At 46.4% G+C, this 25,422-nt stretch overlaps 1 protein-coding gene across 2 annotated transcripts in view; it reads left to right on the top strand.

Moving 5' to 3' along the window:
• Positions 1–10,139: 10,139 nt before the first annotated feature.
• The window catches only part of RCL1 (RNA terminal phosphate cyclase like 1), a 29,675-nt gene continuing 14,392 nt past the window's right edge, over positions 10,140–25,422 (top strand). The window contains exons 1-6 of one of the 2 annotated variants that reach the window (XM_075138277.1): positions 10,140–10,329; positions 12,897–12,968; positions 13,804–13,979; positions 19,784–19,858; positions 21,143–21,267; positions 23,809–23,934. In XM_075138277.1, the coding sequence (XP_074994378.1) occupies positions 10,194–10,329; positions 12,897–12,968; positions 13,804–13,979; positions 19,784–19,858; positions 21,143–21,267; positions 23,809–23,934 (710 nt within the window). In that variant the 5' untranslated portion in view covers positions 10,140–10,193. Of the gene's footprint in view, positions 10,330–12,896; positions 12,969–13,803; positions 13,980–16,705; positions 16,917–19,783; positions 19,859–21,142; positions 21,268–23,808; positions 23,935–25,422 lie in introns of those variants that run through there. The other variant, XM_075138278.1, reaches the window with a different exon arrangement.

Here is a 25,422-nt window from a genome sequence, read left to right as displayed (position 1 = left end):
GAGGACACGGGGAAGGGGTGCAGAGAGAGGTTGCAGCTCCAAGCAGGGACCCTCTCCCTGGGCCTCGGGGCTCTGCACAGCCCTGGCTGCCGGGGCACGCTTGGCACCCCACAGCTCTGCCCCATTTCCCCCACATGGAGCCAGCATCTCGTGACCTCCCAGACCCGCAAAGCTGGGAGGTTGGAAGGGCCCCACGGGCGCCCCACCACCTCTGCCTCATGCTGAAGCTCGCACCCTGTACCTCTGCTGACAGTCCACAAATTCTCACCGAAAGTAGCTAGGCTCATCAAGAAGAGGATTGTGAAGAGCCTCTCCTTTTTCAGGGTGCTCTTCCTGAAAAAGAAGGAATCCTGGTGTTAGCAGTGCTCAAGGGCAGAGCCCTGCTCAGGGGGACTTTCTCTGACAAGCTGAGGAGCAGCCATCTTGGAGAAGCCAGGGGCTCTCCTTGTGGGGAGCACTGCCATCCTCCCCCTGCTCACCCTGACCCACCAGCACCCACTGTCTCCGTGTCCAGACACGTGGCGTACTCACAGGGAGGAGATGCTTAGGCTGAGGCGTCTCTGGAGGGAGAACGTGGTCATTGCCAGGCTGCCAGCAATGCTGAAGACCAACCCTGGGCAAAGAAATGGGAGAAAATCCTGAGGACCCTTTCTGAGGATGCCCGACAGGGAGCGTGCCAGACACCTGCGGGGAGGCGGGTGCTGGTCCTACGCACTCCCTCCCCGTGGGGCAGGGCCAGGGCCAGCGTTATGCCCTGGAGAGAGGGGTGCTGGCTGCACCCTGGGAGCCGGGGAGCAGGATCCCCTCGCAGGCAGGGCGCTGACGGCGTGCCTGGGGAGGGAGGGTGGAGGAGGCTTTGGCCTCTCGGCCTCCTCAGTATTGGGGTACCCCATAGTTCCTAGAGTATCCCACAACGACACGGGCGTGGCAGCCAGCTCCACACGGTCACGTAGGGGAGGTGGCCCCAGGCCTCCCTCGGGGCAGGATGATGCTGGTTCTGCAGGGCCGTGGGTCCCAAGCACGGGGTGAAAGGCAATGCTGAATTTACCCTCATTTTCTGCAGCACTGCAGCATGCAGGCCCTTGCTGTCTGGTGCCCTGGGCCTCTTGAGGTCTTGCCGGGTTGCTGCTGGCTCCTCTCCTTGGCAGGGCAGCCCTTTGTGCTCTTGGAGGAGCCTTTCTCCTCCTCATGCTGGTGAGAAATGAAGCTCTCCTGGAAGCTTATGTGCCCTCCTTCAGCTGTAGGAGTGCTGCCTGTCCGGGCAGATCTCCTCCTGGAGATATCCGGGAGCAGAACACCCCCCACAGGCACACAGCCACCAGCACACTGCAAGCTCCTTCCAGGCCCACAGCTTGTGGCCCACAGTGCCCGACCTCAAAGAGGCCTGGCCCCGCACAGTGTGAGGTCATGACTGTGACATCACAAACAGAGCTACAGCAGGGTAGGGGTGCAGAGAAAGACCCTGCTGCCCCTTTGGCGCTGTGTTTTGCATTTGTGACTAGACAGTGTTGAAAACACACCAGGGTTTTAGCTGGTGCTGAACAGCGCTTGCAGAGCGCCAAGGCTTCCCCTGTTTCATAGAATCATAGAAACATAGAATAGTTTGGGTTGGAAGGGACATTTAAAGGTCATCTAGTCCAACCCCACTGCCGTAGGCACGGACATCTTCAACCAGATCCGGTTGCTCAGAGCCCCGTCCAACCTGACCTGGAATGTTTCCAGGGATGGGGCATCTACCACCTCTCTGGGCAACCTCTTCCAGTGTTTCACCACCCTCACTGTAAAAAATTTCTTCCTTATATCTAGGCTGAATCTACCCTCGTTTAGTTTAAAACCATTCCCCCTTGTCCTGTCGCAACAGGCCCTGCTCAGAAGTGTGCCGCCATCTTTCTTACAAGCCCCCTTTAAGTAATGATAGGCCGCCATAAGGTCTCCCCAAAGCCTTCTCTTCTTCAGGCTGAATAACCCCAGCTCTCTCAGCCTTTCTTCACAGCAGAGGCATTCCATCCCCCTGATCTTTTTTGTGGCCCTCCTCTGGACCCGCTTCAACAGGTCCATGTCTTTCTTGGGCTGAGGACTCCAGAGCTGGACACGCTACTCCAGGTGGGGTCTCACCAGAGCAAAGCAGAGGGGCAGAATCTCCTCCCTTGACAGAGGGTTTCTCTCTGTGTGTCCCCAAGCGAGTAGGCAGAGGCTGGGCGAGAGGAGGGACCACAGCAGGAACAGCCAACCCAAATTGACCAAAGGGGTACTCCATGCCATGTAACCTCATGCTCTGCAGTAAAGCCTGGGCCTTTGGTCTTTCCAGAGTAGCCATTGCCTGGGGACTGGCTGGGCATCAGTCTGCTGGGGTCAACCCACCACAGCCTGTTTAGAGAAAGGAGGGTGTTTGCTGTGTGTTTTGTAGTCTCCTGGGGGACCAGGAAGGTCCCTGCATGGGGGCACAGGGCTAGGGAGGATCCCAAGCATGGCCCCCTGCCTTTCCCCTGCCTGGGCAGGGCCAGCCCTGCCAGACGGGGAGGTCCCGTGGGGCAAGGAGGGGGCGCTGGCTCTGGGTGACAGGGGCTGGGGCTGCGTGGGGCTTTGCCTTGCTCAGCCCCTCTGGCTCCACATCGTCATGGGGAGCTCTGGCCGCCAAAGTGGCCTCAGGCAGGTGCCAAGGGGCTGCTGCGTGCCTCCATCCTCAACAAGGGGCATGAGCACCCTGGGCACCGCAACGGCTCCTTCTGGGACGAGCCAGCTTGCAGAGCCTTGCCAGGTTGTGATGAGAGTGAGCAGCTAGGAGAGGATAAAGACCGAGCCCTGCTGTGCGCTGTCTCCATGCCACGCGAGTGAAGAGAGGGGGGACCCGCCGATGCAGAGGCCCTGGCCAGAAGACAGGCCTTGGAAAGCCTCTCAGCAGATGTCCCTGCCGCAGCTCCTGCACTGGCCACAGTCCCTCCACCTAGTCTGCTGCCCGTCGTTGCCCAGGCACCTGCGCTGCTCCAGACACCCTCACCCAGTGTATTGGTGTATTGGGTGTCCGTGTCCGGGTGTTGGCAGAGGCGGGACTGCCGAGGGAGCCTCTGTGGGCTGAAGTCGGGACTGCCCCATGCCAGACACGACCAGTCCCAGCCAGCTCCAACGGACCCATTGCAGGAGACAGCTGAGCACATCCTATGCTTTCCTGGGGTGAGACATATCCCAGGAGTCAATAGTGGGTCCACTCCTGTTTAACATCTTCATTAACGATCTGGATGATGGGGCAGAGTGTGCCCTCAGCAAGTTTGCTGATGACACAGAACTGGGAGGAGAGGCTGATGCACCAGAGGCCATGCTGCCCTCCAGAGGGACCTCAACAGGCAGGAGAAATGGGCTGACAGAAGCATCATGAAGTTCATCAAGGACCGAAGGGCGAAGGGCAAAGTCCTGCACCTGAGGGGGGAACAACCCCATGCACCAGTACGTGCTGGTGTTCCTGTTCATGTTCAACACCAGGTGAACAGGAGCCAGCAGTGTGCCCTTGCGGCAAAGGCAGCGAATGGTATCCTGCACTGCAATAGGAGGAGTGCTACCAGCAGGTTGAGGGAGGTGATCCTTGCCCTCTCCTCAGCACTGGTGAGGTCACACCTGGAGTGCTGTGCCCAGTTCTGGACTCCCCAGTACAAAAGAGACATGGACATACGCCAGTGAAGGGCCAGTAAGATGTTGAAGGGACTGGAGCATCTCTCCTATGAGGAAAGGCTGAGACAGCTGGGACGGTTCAGCCTAGGGAGGAGAAGGCTCAGGGAGGACCTCATCAATGTATAGAAATTCCTAAAGGGAGGAAGCAAAGCAATTGGAGCCAGGCTTTTCTCAGTGGTGCCCAGTGACAGTACCAGAGGCAATGGTGTCACAGTCCATTTGGATCTCTCAAATTTACAAGAGCACATACTCTGTAAATTAAACGTTATATTAAGAGTTCATTAGGACAGAAAACAAACAAACATGACAAAGAAGGGCTCAATCCCCTTTGTACAGACTAGTCTAGCATATGAATTCACTAATTCATCACTTAAGTCATGAGGTTTCTCACTCAGAAGTTCTCTAATTCATAACTTGCTACTCATAACTTGTAATGCGTTCACCTATGAGCAAAATAGTTACCTAGCCAATGGTGAGAGGTTCATGCTTCCTCCTCCATCACAGTGTGGGCATCCCCTGTATCATAGCAGCAAGCACAAAAACCTCAGAAGTCCAGCTGCTGTTGGATCCACTTCAAAAACTTTTTGGGTAAGCTGACATATTTATACCTTCCAGCTTGGAAGTTTGGTCTATAACATTTCCATGAGTTAGTAGATCCTGAAGAAACTGCCAGACAACCAGTACGAACGGATTATGGCTGCAGGAGACACCAAGTTGCAAGTGATAGTGACCTTTAGCCCCTTCTGGCCACTGTGTTCTGCCTACATGTTGCCCTCACTTTGACCTAATGGCGCTGCTGCTAGCACGCATCAGGCCTTAGCACGAGCTGTGTGTTAGCCGAAACTTGAGCAGGAGTTGAGTAGCACAAAAGAGTCACGCAATGGGCACTGACTGAAACACAGGAGGTCTACCTAACCTCCATGTTTATATCTCACGTTGTCTAGCAAGCAACCAGAATGCAGACACATGACAGACAGCATGCTTAAAGAATGAGCTATTTTACTACAGTTTGGCTTATAGCATGGCTCCAAGTATTAAAAAAACTTCAAATGGCAGTCTTCCAAATGTTGCCCTGTCTGTTCTCAGTTGGTCCAAAAGATCACACCTGACAGTCTAGTTGCCTCTTAAGATTACCAAAAGGAAGTGTATCACTTCTTATCTCCAGCCTGAAAAGACATTATTCATTGGGACAAGCATTTAATGCAAAACTAGACTCACATGTGAGCAGTAAGAATAATTCTTTCTTCCTGTCAGTTGCTGTCATATACTTTGCATCCTCATCCCCCTATAATTTGTAATGCAATCAGAAGAAGGTTTTGTTTTTTCGCCTTGGTGATACTAGAACAAGCAGCCTTGGCAAAGGAACTTCGTGACTGTGGACACACAATGTGTAAAACCTGGGACAGGTGTTTGGTCAACCTGGCATTTATTTGTAATGTAAATTGTTTGCAAACATTTACCTTGGAGGTCAATACAGTAGCTAATGAAAAGAAAACAGAGAGTCTTTCCCTACATTGTTTAAACTCTGCCCCAAAATAGATAGCCAGGGACTTCTTAGGAACTTCACAAAGCCAGGCCACAGTTCAGTCAAGGGAAAATGAATGCATGACCCCCTCTACTGCTCTCCCAATCTTCAGCCTGCCTCAGCCCACTCTGGAAACACATCGTGCTCTTCCAAAACTGCTTTCCCAACTAATTCCTGGGAAGATCCACTTACCTTTCCCTCCGCTGCCTATTTCTTAATTTATCTCCTTGCCACACACCCCACCCTCTTCTAAATAGATCCAGCTGGAGAACCCAGGACCTCATCTTGATCCTCCTTCGTTTGACTGGAAGGCCTGACAGTTGTAAGATTTGACCTGTAGCAGCTCTGCTACTGATGTTGGCTAAGCCTTTTCTCAAATTTCTTTCATCATGGAATTCAAGGGAGGACACCTAGTCTCTCACTATGTGCATAGAGCACAGATCAAGATTAGATCTTGTTCGAGGTCTTAAAAGCGCCGGTAATAGAAATAATAGCAGAAGACATAAAGACTTAACGCTTCTGTAGTGTTGTATTAGTACCCTTGCTCAGCCAAGGAATTTCAGTTTGCTGCTTCCTTGCATCAGCTAGCTAAAGAGAAAACAGAGCGGGCTAGTGTGGAACAGCACTCCAGTTTATTTAAGACAAACAAACAAACAAACAAAATGCAGCAACTTTCTTCACAGTTCTTGTGGAAATTAGTGTATCACAGGGGATATGAATAGCTTGTGAACCTCTCATGGGTGAGCACCAATTATCTGATGTGAACTCTCACTGCTAAAAAGCCTGCACAAATATAGTCTCGATCTTATTTCAAAGAAGACCTTTGTGAAACAGATAGAAATTCTCCTGAGTGACTACTATGATGGTGACTATAGCCTTGAAATTCTCCTTACTACAATAATAAATGTGTGACTAAGCAGGTGAAACATGATTTAGGCTGCAGCTAACATAAAGGACAGAAGGAAACATTAATAAAAATATAATTTCAAACTTTTTCTGTGCTTTCATCTATCATAGCAGCTTACAGAAAGGCGAAACTGGCTTATTATGAGTCAGCTGTGATTCAAAGGCATATTTTACCTGCAATCCAGAACAAAGCACAAAAAAATAAATAGATGTATGAAAAACCTTTGTCGGTTCGAAAGCAGAATACAATATATAGCTAAATGTTAAAATACAGAAGTTATCCCTTTAAAATTATCACAGCATTTTCACTCAGGGACAAGTCCATGATTTGGGATACATGCTTACTGCAAGATTCAGTAATAATCCAAGTCTAACTAGTAATCCAATCTAATGCTCATTTCACAACATGAAACTCTGCAGGAAGGTAACTGTCATGCAATTTCCATAGCTACTACGACAAAGTGTCTTTCTTGAGGACCATACTAGTCAAATTGTGAAAGATATCACTATACTGAATTTGGCAAGGGATGCAAAGAAAAATACGAATGGCTTTTACAGGTACATTGGCCAGAAAAGGAAGATTAAAGAAAATGTATCCCTGTGGTAAATAAGACAGAAAAGCTGGTGACAACCAACATGGAGAAGGCTGCCTCAGTTTTCAATGGTTATCTCTCTTCCCACATCTCTCAAGTCCCTGAACTTCAAGGCAGGGACTGGCAGAATGAAATCCCTCCCATTGTAGGAGAAAATCAGGTTCAAGACCACTGGAGGAACCTGAACATACACGTCCATGGGACCCAATGAGATGCATCCAAGCGTCCTGAGAGAATTGGCTGATGTCATTGCCAAGCCACTCTCCATCATATCTGAAAAGCGATGGCCATCAGGGAAAGTCCCCAGTGACTGGAAAAAGAAGAACATCAGGTCCATTTTTAAAAAGGGCAAAAAGAAGGACCCTGGCAACTACTGACTAGTCAGCCTCACCTCCGTCCCTGGTAAGATAGTGGAGCAGATCCTCCTGGAAGACATGTTAAAACATATGGAACACAGGGAGGTGATTGGAAACAGCCAATATGGCTTCACCAAGGGCAAATCGTACCTGACTAATCTAGTGGCCTTCTACAATGGCGTATCTGCATCAGTGGACAGGGGAAGAGCTACAGATGTCATTTACCTGGACTCCTGTAAGGCCTTTAACACAGTCCCACGTAACATTCTTGCCACTAAATTGGAGAGATATGGGTTTGTCAGATGGACTGTTAGATGGATAAGGAACTGGCTGGTTGGCCTTCTCCAACAAATTAAAGTCAATGGCTCAATGTGAAAGTGAAAACCAGTAATGAGTGGTGTCCCACGAAGGTCCGTATTGGGATCAATAATATTTAATATCTTCATCAAAGACATAGACAGTGGGATTGAGTGCACTCTCAGCAAGTTTGCAGATGACACCAAGCTGAGTTGTGCAGCTGATAGGCTTGAGGGAAGGGATGCCCTCCAGAGGGACCTGGACAGGCTTGAGAAGTGGGCCCATGTGAACCTCATGAAGTTCAACAAGACCAAGTGCAAGGTTCTGCATCTGAGTCAGTGAAATCCTGAGTATAAGTACAGAGTGGGGGATGAATGAATTGAGAGCAGCCCTGCAGAGGAGGACTTGGGGATACTGGTGGATGAAAAGCTGGACATGAGCCTGCAATGTGCACTTGCAGCCCAGAAAGCCAACTGTATCCTGGGCTGCATAAAAAGAAGCGTGGCCAGCAGGTCGAGGGACATGATTGTCCTCCTCTACTCCACTCTTGTGAGACCCCACCTGGTGTAACGCATCCATTTCAGGGGCCTCCAGCTCAAGAAAGACATGGACCTGATAAAGCCAGTCCAGAGGAAAGGCTGAGCTGGGGTTGTTCAGCCTGGAGAAGAGGAGGCTGCGGGGAGACCATATTGTGGCCTTTCAATTATAAGAAAGATGGGGAGAGACTTTTTACCGGGACCTGTAGTGACAGAACAAGGGGCAACAGTTTTAAACTGAAAGAGGGTAGATTTAGATTGGACATAAGGAAGAACTTTTTTACGATGAGGGTGGTAACACATTGGAACAGGTTGCCCAGAGGAGTTGTGGATGCCCCATCCCTGGAAGCGTTGAAAATCAGGTTGGGTATGACCTTGAGCAACCTGATCTAGTGGAAGATGTCCCTGCCATGCAGATGATCTTTAAAGGTCCCTTCCAACACAAACCATTCTATTATTCCATGATACATAGCTTGCAGATTGGTTTATCAAAACAACAAATGATCCTTACGCACGCTGATCAAAAAACCTGAGTCAGCAACCAGCGAACAAAAGGAGGTCTAGTTCTTGCATAGTTCCTGTAAAGCATCCCTATCATGGTTTTTAAAAAAATGTTTTAGTCTCTGGAAAACAACTTATTGAGAAAAAAAAAGTGTTATTATTTGTAAGGAAAATGATCTGACCTTTTCTGTTCATGACTGATGGTACCAAACTAGGAGGTGCTGTTGATTCTCTTGAGCAACAAGAGGCCTTGCAGAGGGATCTGGACAGATTGGAGCATTGGGCAATCATTAATGGCATAAAATTTAACAAGAACAAATGCTGGATTCTGCACCAGGGTCAGAGAAATGCCAGGCACAAGTCTAAATTGGGAGAGGAGTGGCTGGAGAGCAGCCCCTGCAGAAGGGGATCTGGGGGTGCTGGTCAGCAGCGGGCTCAATATGAGCCAGCAGTGTGCCCTGGCAGCCAAGAGGGCAACTGGCATCACGGGGTGCATCAAACATGGTACAACCAGCCCGACGAGAGGTGATCAGCCCGCTGTATTCAGCGTTGGTGCGGCCTCACTGGGCCCCACAATTTGAGAAGGATGTGAAGGTCCTTGAATGCCTCCAGAGGAGGGCAACAAAGCTGGTGACAGGGCTGGAAGGCACGTCCCACGAGGAGCAGCTAAGGACTCTGGGCTTGTCTAGTTTGGAGAGAAGGAGGCAGAGGGGCAACCTCATTGCTCTCTGCAGCTTCCTGAGGAGGGGAAGTGGAGAGGGAGGTGCTGAGCTCTTGTTCCTGGGATCCAGTGATAGCATACGTGGGAACGGTTCAAAGCTGCGCCAGGGGAGGTTTAGACTGGACATCAGGAAGCATTACTTTACCGAGAGGGTGGTCAAACACTGGAACAGGCTTCCTAGAGAGGTGCTCGATGCCCCAAGCCTGCCAATGTTTAAAAGGCATTTGGACAATGCCCTTAACAACATGCTTTTAACTTTTGGTCAGCCCTGAAGTGGTCAGGCAGTTGGGCTAGATGATCGCGGTATGAAATAGTCTATTCTACCCTAAGAAATTTCTTTCCCTGTACACATAAATGTAGTCTAGCAATTGACACTGTCACACCTCTACCATAATCCACGTTTCTCTTAAAATACAGATCGAAAGCTTCGCTCAGTGTCTTCTTAAGGACAGCTGGGCTCTGCCACTATCACCAAGCGAACAGCCCGGCCCTAAGACTGGAAATCACGCTCATTCCCCCGCGTCGTTTCCCTTAGGACAACCGGGGGTAAGTCACCGACCCGCACTGTCTGAGGGAACGTGCTCCCAGAAACCAAGTCGCTCCGACGTGGAAACGGCCCTTGGCGCAGGCACCCGCCCTCCGCTGCGGGACGGCACCGCCCACCCGCCAAGGACGGAAGAGCCCGCTCCTCCCGCGGCAGCGGCACTGTTCGGGTACTTGCGAACTTCTTCCACTTCAGTTAAAACCCGGCAGGCAGGGCGAGCAGGCGCACGGGCACCAACTACCGGCGCTCAGCCGTCACCCCACCCGCCTCTCCGAGAACGGCCCGCTGCGCACTCGCTGTCGCGACAAACCCGGCCCGCTGGCAGGGCCTTGCCTGCCGCCGGCACGCCACGCCGCGCTCCCCGACGCTCCGCGGCCCCGGCGGAGGCGAAGGACGGGGGCGACGCCGCCGTCAACCGCGCCCGGCCCGGCCCGGCGCCCGCCTCCTAACGGCCGCTGCCGCCCCGCCCCTTGCCCTTTGACCTCGCCGCTGTCCCAGCGCTTCCTGTTCCCAACCACGTGGGCGCGGCGGGGCAGCGGCGGGGCGGCGGCATGGCGGGCGAGGCGCAGTGCCTCGGCTACGCGGGATGCAACTTCCTGCGGCAGCGGCTGGTGCTGTCCACGCTCAGCGGGCGGCCGCTGAAAATCCGCAAGATCCGCGCCAAGGAGGAGGATCCCGGCCTCCGCGGTGAGCGGGGGCACCGGCGCCGGCTGTGCCGGGGGCTCGCTACCGGGCGGGGACAGCCCCGCAGCGGGAACGGGGGCAGCCCCGGCCCTTGCTCGCCGGGCCCCACCACGAGGGCGGGGGGGCCGGCTGCGTGCCGGTGTCTCCCTGTGGAAAAGCTCTCCGCTGGGCGCCCCGCACACCGGCTGCGGGCGGCGAGTCGCCGGCGCCGTCTCGGGTGGGGCTGGCACGCGTGGGTGGCGGGGCTTTGGGAGGGGGAGGCGTGGGGGCGACGCGGGGCGGCGGAAGGGCCAAAGCAAGGAGGGTGTCGCTGACCCGCCCCGGTGTTGGTAGGAGCCCGCGTGCCGTGGAGGGAGCTGGCGCCGGGGCGGTGCGGCTTTCCCCTCGGCTCCGCAGCTGTGCCTTCCCCCTTCGGTCACGCTCTTCCTCCGGCGTGGGCCCTCGTGGGCCGGTCCGAAACAGAGCGCACCGGGCGGCGGGGGCTGGTGCTGCCCTGGCCGGTGGGACCCGGTGGGCAGCCGGGCTGGCCCTGCTCCCGGCGTGAGGCCGTGCGGGTGGGGGAGCGCGGGGGAGAGGCCGGGCGCGGGTCTAACCCCCCGGCTGGGTTGCGTGTGAGCTTTGCTGGCAGCCCCGGAGTGAGTCCGTGTCTGTGTAAAAGCGGGCGCTTCTGTCACGAGTGGCAGGACTTGCCGTCGTTTGCTGCCGCGCGCCCGGCGACGAGTTCCCCATCTCTTCGCGGGAGCCCGAGTTACCACCGTTTTAATGGGCCAGGATTTATGCTTTAACTTCTATTTGGGTTTTGCCCACATGGTAGCAAAGGTGAAAAACGTGAAATCCATTTACTTCTCATTTCTGAAAACTTCGGCACTGCGGAGCCCTTTGAGGGAAACCTGGCTTAGGGAGGACCCTCTTCATTCCTGTAGAGGCCTGTTGGCACCCCTCAGTTAACTTCCTCAGTTAGTGAAGTGAGAAGACAGTAGGGTAGAGATCGAGGAAGAAACATCGTTGTGGTGGTCAGTTATTTTTTGGGCAAGGTGTGAGTTTCAGAACAGGGGTAGGACCAGCATAGACACTACTCTGCCTCCTGAGGAGGCTTCAGTTTATAGCTAGAAATTCTCCTCCAAAACTGTCAAAACATTCTCGTGTGCTTGACTTAACATTTACTGTGACCCAAAGTATTTATTATTACCATGGGATGTTTGGCAGTGGTGAAGTTTGTAGGTTTTGCCATGTTTTTTTAAAAGGTGTTTGAACTTCCTTTTTCAAGTATGGGTTAAAATGTAAACTGTGACTGTAACAGAAAAATAATAATGACAAACACTGATTTGTGTTGATGATTCAACAAGCAGTTCTTTCCGCTTTTCATGACTGGAACATTTGCAGTGAAAACTCTTCTACAGGTTTGTTCTCCACGAGGGAAATATGTATTTGCAAGGATGCACTCTTGCACTGGACAGTGCTGTCATATAAACTTTAAGTTTAGAAACTTAACAGAGAGCAGAACCAGCATTGTGTGACTGGGGCATCCACTGTATTATGCAAATATTAACAAACTGTAATTTCTGCATGTAGCTCTTTGGTTTAAAAGTTTATTGCATCTTAGAAGCTTATATAGAAGGAAGAATCTGATTACTCTTTAAGAAGTAACATAGGGTTATTGCTAAAGAAGTTCTGCAACCTACCAACCGTTATGCACATGCTGTTGGTCCTTAAAACTATGTGGATTTTGAACTCTGCATATGTTCACATATTTTCCTTGATATTAGTATGTACCAGCTTGGGATACCTAAATACTAGCATGTTCCTCCTTTTTTTTTTTTTTTTGGTTAAATATGCTTGTCCTTTCCCATGTCTCTGAACGAGAGTCCACACAAACAAGCGAAACTGAGGAATTAGTTCCACACGAACCGCTGTATTGTACACAGTAAGCAAGAAAAGAGGCGTTGGGGAGACTTGTGTTTTTCTAGCCTTTATGATGTCAATGACACTTTTGGAAATGGAAAATCTGAAAGTCTGCAGATAGCTAATTGTGTTTGTGGAACGGCTGTGCAGCAGCAGCACTTCACATCTGAATGTCCCCTTCTTTTAAACTAAGGCTTTTAGAGAGAATAATGGGAAACTGTTATTAACTTGTCGTGCTTAAATATATGGGTTCCTGTTTGCTAGGATTGGTATGTTTTGCTTTGTACTGAGCAAGATATAAATTGTCAAAGGTTTTACCCTGAGCTTGAGTGATCTCTCAGGCCACTGTGATCAGAAGTGTCAACTTGTGTCACTCGCTGTGTGCCAGGGAGAGGAGTGTGGCTAGTTCAGTGGTCACATCTGAGGGCATCCCAGTTGAGTTGAGATGCCTATAAGCATGGTGGCTCAAATTAACATCTTTGTTTTTATAGTGAATTGCCTTTTCTCATGTGGTAGAAGTACACCACAACAGGTTGAAGAGTGAGGGTAGCCTTACTGTCGTGAAAGGCAAGAAAGGGAAAATGTACAAGTATGGTGTTGAAGTTTCTTATTTTTTCCAGGAATAAATTTAAGGAACTTTAAAATTCTGTCTTTGTTCTACTCCTTAGATTTTGAAGCAAGTTTTATTCGCCTGATGGACAAAGTGACCAATGGCTCTCGGATTGAAATAAACCAAACAGGTGAGATCTGTTTTCTCTTCTTCCTCTGTTCTGGTCTTCCAGGCTCTATCAGTTGCTGCAGTGAAATCAAAGTTTTGGCTTGACAGAGGTCGGTGTTCAGATATCATTGACTGAGAAGATCAGAAGTAACCAAGCTGAGAAGTTTTGTAATAATCGATGGCATGCAAGAAGATCAGCGCTCCACCATAATGCAGAGAGTTAAGAAAACTGTATTGCTCAAGAATTAAAATTAGTGTTTTGTTTGGTATGCAGGATTTCGTAGTAGGGGAAGGTCCTTCTGAACCAGAGTGGATTTTTGTAGAAGGCAAGGTTTGCCTTCTACAGAGGCAAACTTTGGAGCAAAACTGCTTGCCTAGTCATGGTCAGAAAAGGGGTTGGTTTGAGCAAGAAGCATCTCACGTAAAAACCTCACTTGATTCTTGTCCTTTTTTTTTCTTTTTTTTCTTTTCTTTTTCCCCAAAGGATTGTGGTTGGTCAGTAAAGCAGTTGAACTACCACCAGATATAGCGATGACCTGATGGTCTAGTGAAGATTTAGCTGCTCTGGAGGATAATAATTGCTTGTATCAGTGTTTTGGGGATTGCTAAGAGATCCTTGATTTTTGGGGAGAAGGGGAAAGGAGGAGAAATGATGTGCAAGACAGACACTTATGTGCATTGGCCCATTTATTAACTGCAGACAGAAAAATCGCGTGCTGGAAGTACTACTATCTTCCATCAATTCTTCCGTCTCCAATTTGCCTCTATAGATCGTTGCAAAGTGTCTTTATGCTGTAGTAATGGCCAGTGTGCTGACCGCACTCTCATTTGGTTTGCTCCCCTGGCATCTTCCCCAGGTACTACCTTGTATTATCAGCCTGGTCTTCTGTATGGAGGCTCATTGGAACATGACTGCAGCCCCAGTCGTAGTATTGGCTACTATTTGGAAAGTCTGCTCTGCTTGGCACCTTTCATGAAACATCCATTGAAGATTGTCCTGAGGGGAGTAACAAATGATCAAGTAGATCCTTCGGTAAGTAATAAAATTTAAGTTACGGAGGAGGATTTTTTTTTTTTTCCTAAAAAAAGGGTTAGGAAGAAGTTTCTAAAACATGTTACGTATTTATCATCCCTCACATCTAGCAGTATCCAGTGTTACTGCATCTGCCAGCAAACTCTCTGAACCAAACAAGCATCTGCCAAACTGTTCCCTTTTTGCATCACACTCCAAACTGCAGTTTGTCATCCACCTTTTGACTTTCAGTTCTGTACTGTGTCTGTCTTCTCCCCTGGAAACTCCCTTTAAATGCAGTGTAAGGTCCTGCCACTGGTTTGCTTCTCCTGTTCTCTTAGAAATTAGATTGGTTGTTTCTCCTACCCCACATAGGTATTTACTGTAAAAAGAGGAAATTTTCTTTAAAATTTGGGCGTGACAAGGAAAGAATCTTTCTCTTCTGTTGGATGCTGGACATAGTTATACCAATGCTGCTGTGAAGCCTTCTTTCTGTTAGAAACAGAAGTCACATGACAACTATGAAATTACAGTAGCAAAAATATATAATAACTCTCTGATTCTTTAGAAAGACGCTAGAAGGTATGGTAGATCAAATGACTATGAAATGCTTGCCTTGATTTCTATTACTGCTGATTTACAGTCCTTTGTTTTAACAGTCTTGTTACAAAAATGAGCTATGGATAATGTGGGATTAAAATACTGAAGTAATAGTTAGTGATTATGGTTTGTTTTTTTTTCTTCCAAAAAGCCAAACATAATGGCTTTTGGAGAACAGCACAGCTGTTTATCTTTTGAGTGGTGATTGGAGACTGCCTGTTTTACTCTGAGTGGATTAAGGAAACCTTGTCATCTGAAAACTTAACCAGTTTAAATGAATACAAATACTATGAAGTATAATTGCAGGTATTAGAAGAGCCTCTCAGTCCTGCTGATATTTATGGCTTTTCAACTGTGCTTCTCTTGTCATTTAAAAAACTTGCTCTCTCACCTGTGGCTCTGTGAGACACCCACGTGAGTCAAAGGGTGATTGAAGTGGGTTATACACAGCACGGGGGGGGGGGGGGGGGGGGGGGGGGAGGAGAGGGAGACCAAAAAGGAAAAGAAAAAAAAAATAAAATGGGAAGCATGTTTTGCTAACCTTTCAGTCACTGTGATTAAAAGTACTTCATAGAAATGGTGAGTAGTAAGAATCAAAGAAGTCTCTTTTGGTTGACTGTGTCTTTTTAATCACAATGGAGAAATTCTTGAAGAATTTGGAGACAAAGAGCAGTCCAGTCTTAATGTTGCTTTCAAGTGAGTTTGGACACTCATCTAAGCAACTGAGTCTTGATGCCTTTTCAGGCATCAGCCACGTGGGCCAATAGAGATAAAACAATTCTAGTTGAGATGGGTGTGAGAATTTGAGCCAGTTAGTTTGTGCTTGAAGGGGGTTGCACTGGCCACAGTGCTTTGGCCTCTGTGATGTCTCAGACAAAGGCTGGTGTTGGCATACATCAGCTGAATCACAGTACCTGACACTAAGTATAAACAAAATGCAGATGTGCGTGCTAAGGAGTTACATCTTAAGTTCATTATGCTGTAGAAGCATAACTGTAGTTACTGTGACTCGGCTCATATGTAGTAACTTTTTAAGTGGTGATAACTGAATACCAATTCCTAAAACTGGTTTAAACCTGGTTTATGTCTGTTTAACTTGCCTGAGTAAACGGTAAACCTGGTGCACACCAATAAACTACTAAGGACTTTTACAAGATGTTTTGTATAGCATATGGCTCTGCAGGTTGCTGAGACCAAAAGCACAAGTTTAAGTGCTACCCTAAGTGATTTATGTGCTTAAGTAAATGGAAACTTGGTTTTAAATTGATGTGGGCTTTTATTTTTCAGTAGGCAGAAGGTATTTAGAAACTGGGTGAACATTTATTACCTATGCTTGCCCAAAAAGGGATGCTTAAATTTGTCTACCCATCTGTACACTTTCTGGCTTTCCAAGGAGAAGGGGGAAAGGCAAACCAAAGTAAAAGTAGTGTGGGTAGTTTAAAATGGGCAAGGAGTTTTCCCTGCTGCTCTTCATGTAAGAACTTCTCCATCTCAACTTAGTAGGTACAATAGGCAAGGCACCTGCTCATCTGCTTTGGAGAATTTTTATTGTTTTTATTTGTAAAAGGGTTATCATGTTTTGTGAACATGTGTCTTTATTTTGGAGCTAGATGAATTCTGCGTGATGTATCCTTGCATGAGTGTATTCAACATCTGTCATCTGCAAATTCTTATGTGTGTGTGAAAATATGTATGTGCATACACATACACAGACACGCATATGATCCTACAGTACCGCCTTTGTGCTTGAAAGGAGGAGGTAGTCCTCCCTCCAGATCTGCTTTCAGCCACACAGTCCTGGGTACTCCAATACACTTTTCAGAGCCCTTCCTAAGCCAGTTCAACTAACTGGCAAAATGGCAAAGAGCTGTACCCCTGCGTTTTCTCATGGAGGCATCCACAAGGTAAGTGGCAGGAACGTGCGTGCAGCCAGAGAAGTGGGACCTTTCCCTCATGGTAGCAGTGAGCAGGTAATCTGACCCACTGGGCTTTCTGAAATCCACTCTCGGCGCTGAGCTCTCAGCTTTTACACAGCCTCAAAAATACCTGTTGGATGTGATTGCTGTGTTGGGGGTTTGAGGATGCTCTTTGCCAGAGATCCCCTTGTCAGGAGGACAAAAGGGAACATGGCAGATCTCCTGCTGTGGGGAGAGTGGAAGTGGTCAAGGCAAGAGGAAGGGCATTTCTAAAGGATGGCTTGTGGAAGGAAAGGCTTCAGTGAGGCACAGGTCAGGCTGTGACACACACACACTGTGTATTTATGTTAGCATTTGTTTGTATACATTAACAGCCCTCCAGTGGGGTGCAAGGGAAAGCTGGCGCCATTCCGAAAGAGAGCTGTGGCCACTGGAATACAAGGTGATGTGCACTTGCTTCAGGTTGGACCGTGGTGACAATAACTGTGTGAGTGATACATCCTCAATGAGTGAGAGGGATACTACTTTGCTCGCACGACGGGAAGAGATGTGGCTTTGGTATACCAGCCTGAACTGTTCACTGGCAGCCTGTATTTGCGTTATGTTTTTCGGCTCAACCACTGCCCATGGATAGCTTGTGGGACTGGCATATAGACCTGAGGTAGTTTTAGGTTTCTCTTGAAAGAAAGGGGGGTGTCTTTGTAAAGTGCCTTTTTGAACAGAATGGAGGTGGCACGCACATGATAGCTCTTATTTTCCTTTTCTTCTCTATGTGTTGTTATTCTGACAGATACGTAGTACTGCAGTAACCTAGTTTTAGAGTAATCGTTCTTAACGTTTGGGTTTGCAAGTGTTGAAGTTTTTCTACTGTTATGCTGTGGGACTTTCAACTGAAATGACTTCCACGATGGCATGAGACTAGCGTATGAAGTTTTGGTGTGGGAGCAGTAATCTTCAATGTTAATCAAAATTCAGCAGTTGTCTGTAATTCCAGGAAAACAAGAAGTTTTTCTTCCTGACTTTTCTTTTTTTTTTTTTTTTTTTTTTTTTTTTTTTTTTACTTGCTAAACTCTGGTTTTGCTCTTGCCCCCTGCTTCCAGTCTAGGTTCTTGTCCCCAAAACAAAATGCTGTGTGTGTGGCAGGGATAAATACTCTTCTGTGCAGTGCTAATGGCTACACAAGCCAGCTGATGCTTGCCCCTTTCCTAGGCAGCTATGTGCTGTAGGGTCTGTGTCTGGTTTTTTGCAGTTTTGCACTAGCTAAGGGATTCTGCAAACCACTAAAAGTTACTTTTCTTTTTTTTTTCAATTGTTGTCGATTTCCTTAAAGAAAAAAGGTTTGTATTTACACTAGTTTGTGAACAAGCAATGTCTATGGGACTTAGCAAGTTGTGGGCATTTGTGGTGAGGTATGCCCTCGGTTGTATGATGCATTTGCTTTGGTACAACTTGGTGTTGTGTCATCTGCTCTGGAAATGGAATAACTGCCCTTCAAGGGAGCTGAAGGATGGTTTTATGGCTGAGTATAGGGAAGAGACTAGAAATTCGGTTTTAGGTCTCGGTTCGGCTACCATCTTGTGATTTCTGGTGAAGTACTTACCCTCTCCTGCCTGAACTCCCACTTGTCTCCTAAGCAGAACAGCCTTTTCCACTTCTTCAAATACTGCCGATTACCTTCTCTATTTAGGCTGCAAATTTGGAACAGAGACAGTCTTTCATTCTGTGTCTGTCTGGAACCTGATAAGTATGATGGCTGGAATTTGTCTGAGGACTAAAAACTATGACAAGTCTTGGAAACAGACAAACCAGACTCAAACTTGGTCCAGCTTCCTAATGCTGGCCTAACACGCTTTCTCCAGTGATACAGACTTCAGTCCAAAATTGCAAAAGTGGAAATGGAGGAGGAAAAGGGAGTTCTTAACCTACACAGTGAAGCTTTTCTTTTTTTATTTTCACTTTTTACTTGTTTTTTTTCCTAAGAAAGAGGGAGAAATATTGTGTAACTTTAATATGAACCAGATCAGCTTGTTGGCACTTCTGCCAGTGGTATTCACATGTGTCTCTGTGTGTGCACATGCTTGTTAGTAAAGGTTTTTGATCCAAAAGTCAAATTTGTGTGATTAATGAATACTACTGAGGGGCTGAATTACGGTAGCCTGGCTGTAAAAAATACCAAATATGTAAATACAAAAAATTAATCATTGACTTACAGGTTTTTTTATTGAAGACATTCAAATATTGATACTACCATTAAAAACAACACCAAATGCCTCTCTGTAAGAAAGGAAGTATGTTGGCCAGCAGGATTTGAAGAATGGGAACTGCAGCATACGCTTGTAGCCACTCAGGTGGCTCTAACAGGTTGTTCACATCTTTGTATGTAGGTGAGGTATGTGCTACTACTTCATCAGTGGCTTGCACTCTGTACAAAGCAGACAGAATAAAACTCAAGAATTGTGGATTCTGGCTGAAGGCATGGGAAGGAGGGTGCTTTTTTTCTGCGTCCTCAACTGCTGTCTACCACATGCCTGTTTTCTTCACTTGAATTTAGTTCCTTTTTGGTCCTGTCTCTCGCAACCTGCTTGTCTTGGGTAACTCCCCGGGCTGTTGCACCCCTAAATCATTTTTGTCACCTTCGACAATGCTACTGAAGTCTCAGCAGAGGGAAGAAGACAGCAGTCGCTGTTGTCTTAGGTCAGCAATTAGGAGGAGCAATGGCAAGGAAAATCCTGCTCAGACCTGGATCTGGTGAGCATCTGGCTCAAAGGGAGTACATAGATGACGTGTCACCCACTTGAGATTCTTCTAAATATTTCAACAGAAGTTACCTAGAAGCTTCTGTTTCTCAGAAACAGATGAAAAGAAGTTCTTGACAAAAGGATGAGGTTCTTCCTGACAAATCAAGGGCCTGCTCCAACATGCAAAGATTCTTGCAATCACCATTTATTTAGCTGTAGGAATTTTTTAGCAATAACAGAAAAATAAATTTTTGCAATATCTGTGTTCAGAGAAACAAGTGAGCTGTTTTAGCTGAACCATAATAGAAATAAAAATCAGGCTGAGGAAGAAATCCAGAATAGGAAATACCATCTCTCAGTAATTTGTTCTGGCAAATTTTTTGAGTAGTGAGATACTGTGGTAGTCTAAGAGTAGCCAAAGCTCTCTATGCTGCGTTCCATGTCTTCCCATAGAATACCTAGTATGGAGAAGCCTTGTCTTTGTTTAAAAATCATAATGCAATGATTTTTAAATTACTGACTTCTGTAACTTCCAATAAAGAGTCTGCTTTTTTAATTCTGTGTACTATAGGTTGACGTCCTTAAGGCAACAGCTCTACCCCTACTGAAGAAGTTTGGAATTGATGGAGAAAGTCTGGAAATCAAGGTAAATCAATTTGTTCCTTTTTTTTGTAGCACATGTTGAAATGATACTTTTGCACTGCTTCATAGGGCCATATGCTTGCTGCTGGTATCTGTCTCTAGCAGATACCTAGTTGTAGCTGCACACATTTCTAAAATTGCCTCTTGTTCTTGGCATGTTTTAAATGGCATACCAGCCACACAGTGATTGAAGATGTGGTAGAAGAGGGATGCAAAGGCTATGGGTAGAGAGGGTAAGGAGAAAGTAGTGATTTTTCTTAGTCTCCGAGATCTTTGCAAGCTGAGAAACCTTTTTGCTTTCCTGTTCCTCTTCAGTTCATCTAATTTCTTTTTCCTTCCACTTGCTCTTCCTGCTCCATGCATAGGACTAAGGAGTAATAGTGGAATCTTTTGCCTCCTTCACTGGTAGAGGAGCTGGATCTGTGTTTGGGTGATTGAGGTTTGCTTCCAGTTTGGAAAGTACAGGAAAGAAACTTTTCTTTAAAGACTACACTCTTCACAGGCCCAATAAATCTGGATGTAGAATAGATTTTTTAGGTTGGAGAAAGAAACTATAGCCTTTCAAAGTTAAGAACGCTCATTTAAAATGTGTGAAGGCCCTAGCTGCACAAATGTTCTTTGCTTGTCTGCCAAGCCCCTCCAGGCACCTTCACCCACCCTGCCCACGGCGCAGGACCCCATGTCGTCCCCCTAGGACTGTCAGCCCCTGCTCCAGCGACCCCACAGCAGGGCCAGTCTCCAGCTCCCCACAGCCCTGCCCTGCCTGCCTGGCCATGGGCCCCCTGAGCCAGACCCATCCACGGGCCCACGTCTCATCCCCATCCTTGTGGGCGTTGGCTGGGGCGGTGGGACAGGCTCGGGCTGGCCAGGCCTGTTTGTGGGAATGAGTTCGTTCTGGTCCCCCATATACATACTAAGCATCAAACACTTCTAGACTTTCTTCAGCAGTGAGGTACAGATTTGCTGTTAGACACCAGTCTTAAGCCGAGGTTGCCTTCCTGCTAAAGGTGTTGGGTTTTGTTTGGTTGGTTTTGTTTTGTTTTGTTTTGAGAAGCCATTCCCTACTGTACTTGAGAGAGAGGCAGAAAAAATAAATCAATTTTTGTTCATAGGTTTGGTGCAAAACCCATTTCTGCCTTGAGGATGTCTCTTTCTCGCCTGTGTTCACAAAATACCCCTACTGATAACATTTTATTATATGCGAAATAAAAGCTATCATTTTTGAGTATGTAAGTACATTCTTTGTGCTCTTTACTAACTTGCTTTTTTCCTTCATTATTGTTTCTAGATCAACCGGAGAGGAATGCCTCCCAAAGGGGGTGGAGAGGTACTGTTTGCTTGCCCAGTGAGAAAAGTCTTGCAGCCTATTCAGTTCACAGACCCTGGCAAAATCAAGCGCATCAGAGGAACTGCGTATCCTTTTTTTTTTTTCCTTCTTTTAAACGAGTTTGCCTTAAAAAAAAATAAGTCTCCCAGCTTGAAATCGCAGAAATGCACCTACATTGCTGAGCGTGTATCCGGATAACACAGGGTGATATTACACAGAGGGATCACACAACTAGATTTCAGGACCATGTCTCAAAACTGCTGTGTTCAGAACATTGCTGTTCAAAAAGCATCAGTAGACAAATAAATAAATTTAAAACTGAACAGCACTATTTAAAATCTTCAATAGCAAGAAAAAGTTAAAATACTTTCCATCACACATAATGTAGGAGCACCAAAAGTGTTACCTTTTGTGTAAATCCAGTAGTAACAAATGTAGTTTTATTATGCATTAAATAGGTGGCATCTTGGCTGTTAATGAGTCTAGCAGAATGTTGGGTGGGAGCTTAAATTTTAGTTCAGTTTACACCTCACTGCACACATCTGAACTGAGCTTTTTGTTGTATTATGAGAAGAAGTTTGTTACCTCTTCACCTTCAGTAGTACCATTGGAAATGGAAGTGGAGGAGGTTTTACTTCTGCACAAAGATAAGGGCACAAAATATTGTTGTGGAGTACTCATTTTTGCAAACAGAACTGCAACAGTTTATGTTTTGATTGGGGTGTTTTTCTTTATTTTTCTCTTGTGGTTTTTATGTGGTATCTGTCATGAATCTGCTGTTACCATAGGAAGAAGGCAGAAATCCCTTACAGGCAAGGTATACTAAAGGTTGTATTTCATGAGCTTCTGCTCTTTCTTGAGCATTGGCTAACTTGTAGTTTAATTTTTGATTATGAGAGTCCCAAACATGATCTGGCTTTGATTACTCAAAAGGAAAGCAGGAATGGTGGCAGGTTTCCTGCCAGAGGTGCAGACTTGCAGCCTGTTCCTCCTTTTACTGTATGGCGAATCATCATAGTTGTGTGTGAGAACAGCATGCCTTGACCTCTGTCTCCAGCTGTGGCATTTGAATGAGTGCAGCATGGCCAAGTGAGAGCAATTTACTGGGTGCGTGTGCAGTAGAATAACAAAGGAGGCAGCTCAGTGTGCTTTTGGGGGTGTTTGTCATGGTCTTTCCATGAAGAAAGTAATTTCCTTATGCCCCCGTCCACCTCTGTAGTAAGTAGTTCAATCCTCTGTTTCTGTGTGAAGGAGGACGCAATGATCATGGCTTTAGTGCCATCTTTCTAAATTGACATCAATGCACCGTGACATTCTGGGCCACTTTGACTGGCTTTGGTTGATGTATGTGAACTACAGGTTTTTGAACTTCCACTTTCCTTTAGGTTTTCCTGGGCTTTTTTTCAGGGATAAATATTTGCCTTTAGTAAGCCCTGTGAGAGGCAGTCTCATTTCAGTTTGGCCATTAAGTGTCCTTCAAGCCAGTAGAAAACAAAACATCTGGAAGGATAACTGCTTGGGTCTTTTGTATGTGCATTTGTGTCCCTTCAAGATTCAACTGAGCAATTCTGCTTCCTCACAGCTGGGGACCTTGTGCTGCAGCAACCTTTTATAGTCATTCAAAATACTGAGTGCACCAACTGTGCAGAATGATCAGTGTTCTGATTATTATTTACTGGGTTTGCCCTTAAGATCTTAAAGCTTTTGGTTTACCTACTCCACGAGAGCATGCAATAGAAATTTGTGGAAAAGGAAATTCCCTTCTGCCAGCTGGCAGATTTGAGAGTGTGTTTCTATGCATTGCTATGTGCATATGGGTGCAGATGGGTGGTTAAACATGCAGAGTGTGAGTCTGCATTATAGTTGGGATGGAATTTGGAGCACAGTGTGCTTTGTATATTTGAAGATCTGTCAGGAATATCACTGAAGCAGCGCCGGAGTAAAAGGGCACAAAGGCAGTTCATCTCTTGTGTACGGTGGGGAGGTGGTTTGGGGTGAGCAGGAACGTGGTCATTTCTTCTTCCCTGGAACCGTTATCTTCAGATGCTGAGTGACGAGACAACCAATGAAGTTGATAGCCTTACAGCACTGCAAAATAGTTGGAGAGAGCAAAGATTTTTTTTTAGCCTTTTAAAACTAATGTTTTCTTTTGTTAAAACATTTGTCTTTAATTTCATCTACCCGATTTCTCCCTGATAGAAATAGAAAGCCAGGATTTCTTGCTGCTAATTCAGAGAAAGTTCATCTGTCACCATCTTTTAATCGTATATGAGGAGCAGAGCACGCAGGGCTTCCTCCATCATAAGAAAGCACAGGATGACAGAAGAGCAATTTAAAGTTATTGAAAGGCATTTTTAAAATAGGTGTTTACCTAATCATAATAAGCTGTTCTTCTGCACGTGTTCTGTGTACGTCACTTCAAGGTATATCAGTGAAAAGTCTGTAGAAAGTACTTATGCATATGTGCTTCTCTAAGTACAGGAAAATGGACCAGCGCTCATGAATGGATGTATAGGACAAAACCGCGTTTTCCGAAATAATGTATTGGGACCTCATGGCCACTTTTGTCAGTCACTGGTTTAAATTTCTTTTGTGACCACAATGAATTCCTGAGCTCGGAAATATAGATACTCTGTCAGAGTGTCACCACAGATGGCAAACAGAATGGTGGAATCTGCAAGGAGCATCCTGAATAAATTCCTCCCAGACATTTATATCTACACAGATCATATGAAGGGGGTCAGCTCTGGGAAGTGAGTATCCAGTATTCACAGGGAACAGAAATGTAATTCTGCATTTGTTCATCTGTATTCTGATGTGTAATTTTATTGAATTTTAGACCATGTTCTTCTATTTTGCTGACTTGAAAAAATATTCCTTACAGAAAAAATTGAATGATACAGTAGATACGTTTGTTTTACTCGGGGTGCAGGGACAGAAGTTTTGTGTTTTCTTAAAGAAGGAATGTAATACATCATTACTGCCACTAAAGGCAACTTGAGCTCTCTCCAGTTTTAAACCTGTTGCTTTGACGTGAGATTAAGATCAGAGGTGCCATGGTATGTTGTGAAAACTATCATTCAAATTTGACTGTACACTTTCTGATGGAAATGGTAGTATTAAGGATGGGACCAAACTGTTTTAGAAAGTGTTTGAGCTGCATGGATTGTCTTCTGCTTTACCGTTACATAAATAGCTGAAAGACTGTCCTTTCACTAGTGAGGACTGGAAAATTGAGACGTTGATTTACTGTATTTCCACGGATTTTGTTTGTCAGCAGAACATAGAAGTGATGGATGCGATTCAGACAATTTTACTGATATCTGTCAGCTTTGTTGTCCTCTTTTCAGTTTTTGTTGAAGTTGAAGGAGTTCTGGATAACTAATTTGTTTGTCTTCTGTCTGCATGCTCAAATCCAAGCATGCACATTTTCTTTCACTGTTTCTGCTTTTTGAAATATTACCGTAAAGAAAACTTGTTAGGTTTGCAAGTTTACAAATCTAAAAATTGTTTACTTACTTTTAAGTATTTTTCCTCTTTTCTAATCGTTCATCATATTTAATATCCCAGGTTAGTAAGTCTTGTGGCTCCAGACTGTTAACAATGATCAGAATTTCAAAAACTTTTCTGGGAGCTGTGAGGTTTGGGGGTCTTATTTTCATTTTTATCTGTCTATAAAGTGGAAAAGTCAAATGAAAAGTCAAATGAAATGGGGCAACAGCATTACATTTACTACTTGCATGGGTAGCCCATGCAGACAGAGAAATAATAGCACGGGAAGAGGAACTGAATGCCTCTGCACCTTGCTGGTTGCATGTGGCTTTCTGATGCTGCTGTGCTGTCCCATTCAGCGTAAGTACGGTGCCAGTACGATTGCAGTATACCCGATACTAAGCTGTGCCACTTTGGCAAAGCTTTTTTTTTTACCTGGCTCCTAGTGCTTGTGTGTGTGTGTGTATCTTGGCAGGACAAGGAAGGAGAGTAGTATGCCTCGTTGTTTCCAGTGCTGCCTCTGGTCATGAGTAAGACCAGCAAGGACTAGTTCAGCCCATCTGTGCCCAGCCCAACCCAAGTCCTGATTTCAGAATATAAAGCGTTGGACTATATCCCTTCCACAGTGCCAAAAGCTCCAGGGAATACATTATTTGAGCATCTTCTGCCACCTGTAATGTCTCTCTAAACAGAAACTTCCCAGTTCTGTTGTGAGCATTGGCAGCAAAAAGTTTGTGCAGATGCTTCCT

The sequence above is a fragment of the Calonectris borealis genome, chromosome Z (genome assembly GCF_964195595.1).
Source record: "Calonectris borealis chromosome Z, bCalBor7.hap1.2, whole genome shotgun sequence".
Taxonomy (NCBI): Eukaryota; Metazoa; Chordata; class Aves; order Procellariiformes; family Procellariidae; genus Calonectris; species Calonectris borealis.
The sequence above is the reverse complement of the archived record's forward strand: the minus strand, read 5'-3'. Positions and strand labels throughout refer to the sequence as shown.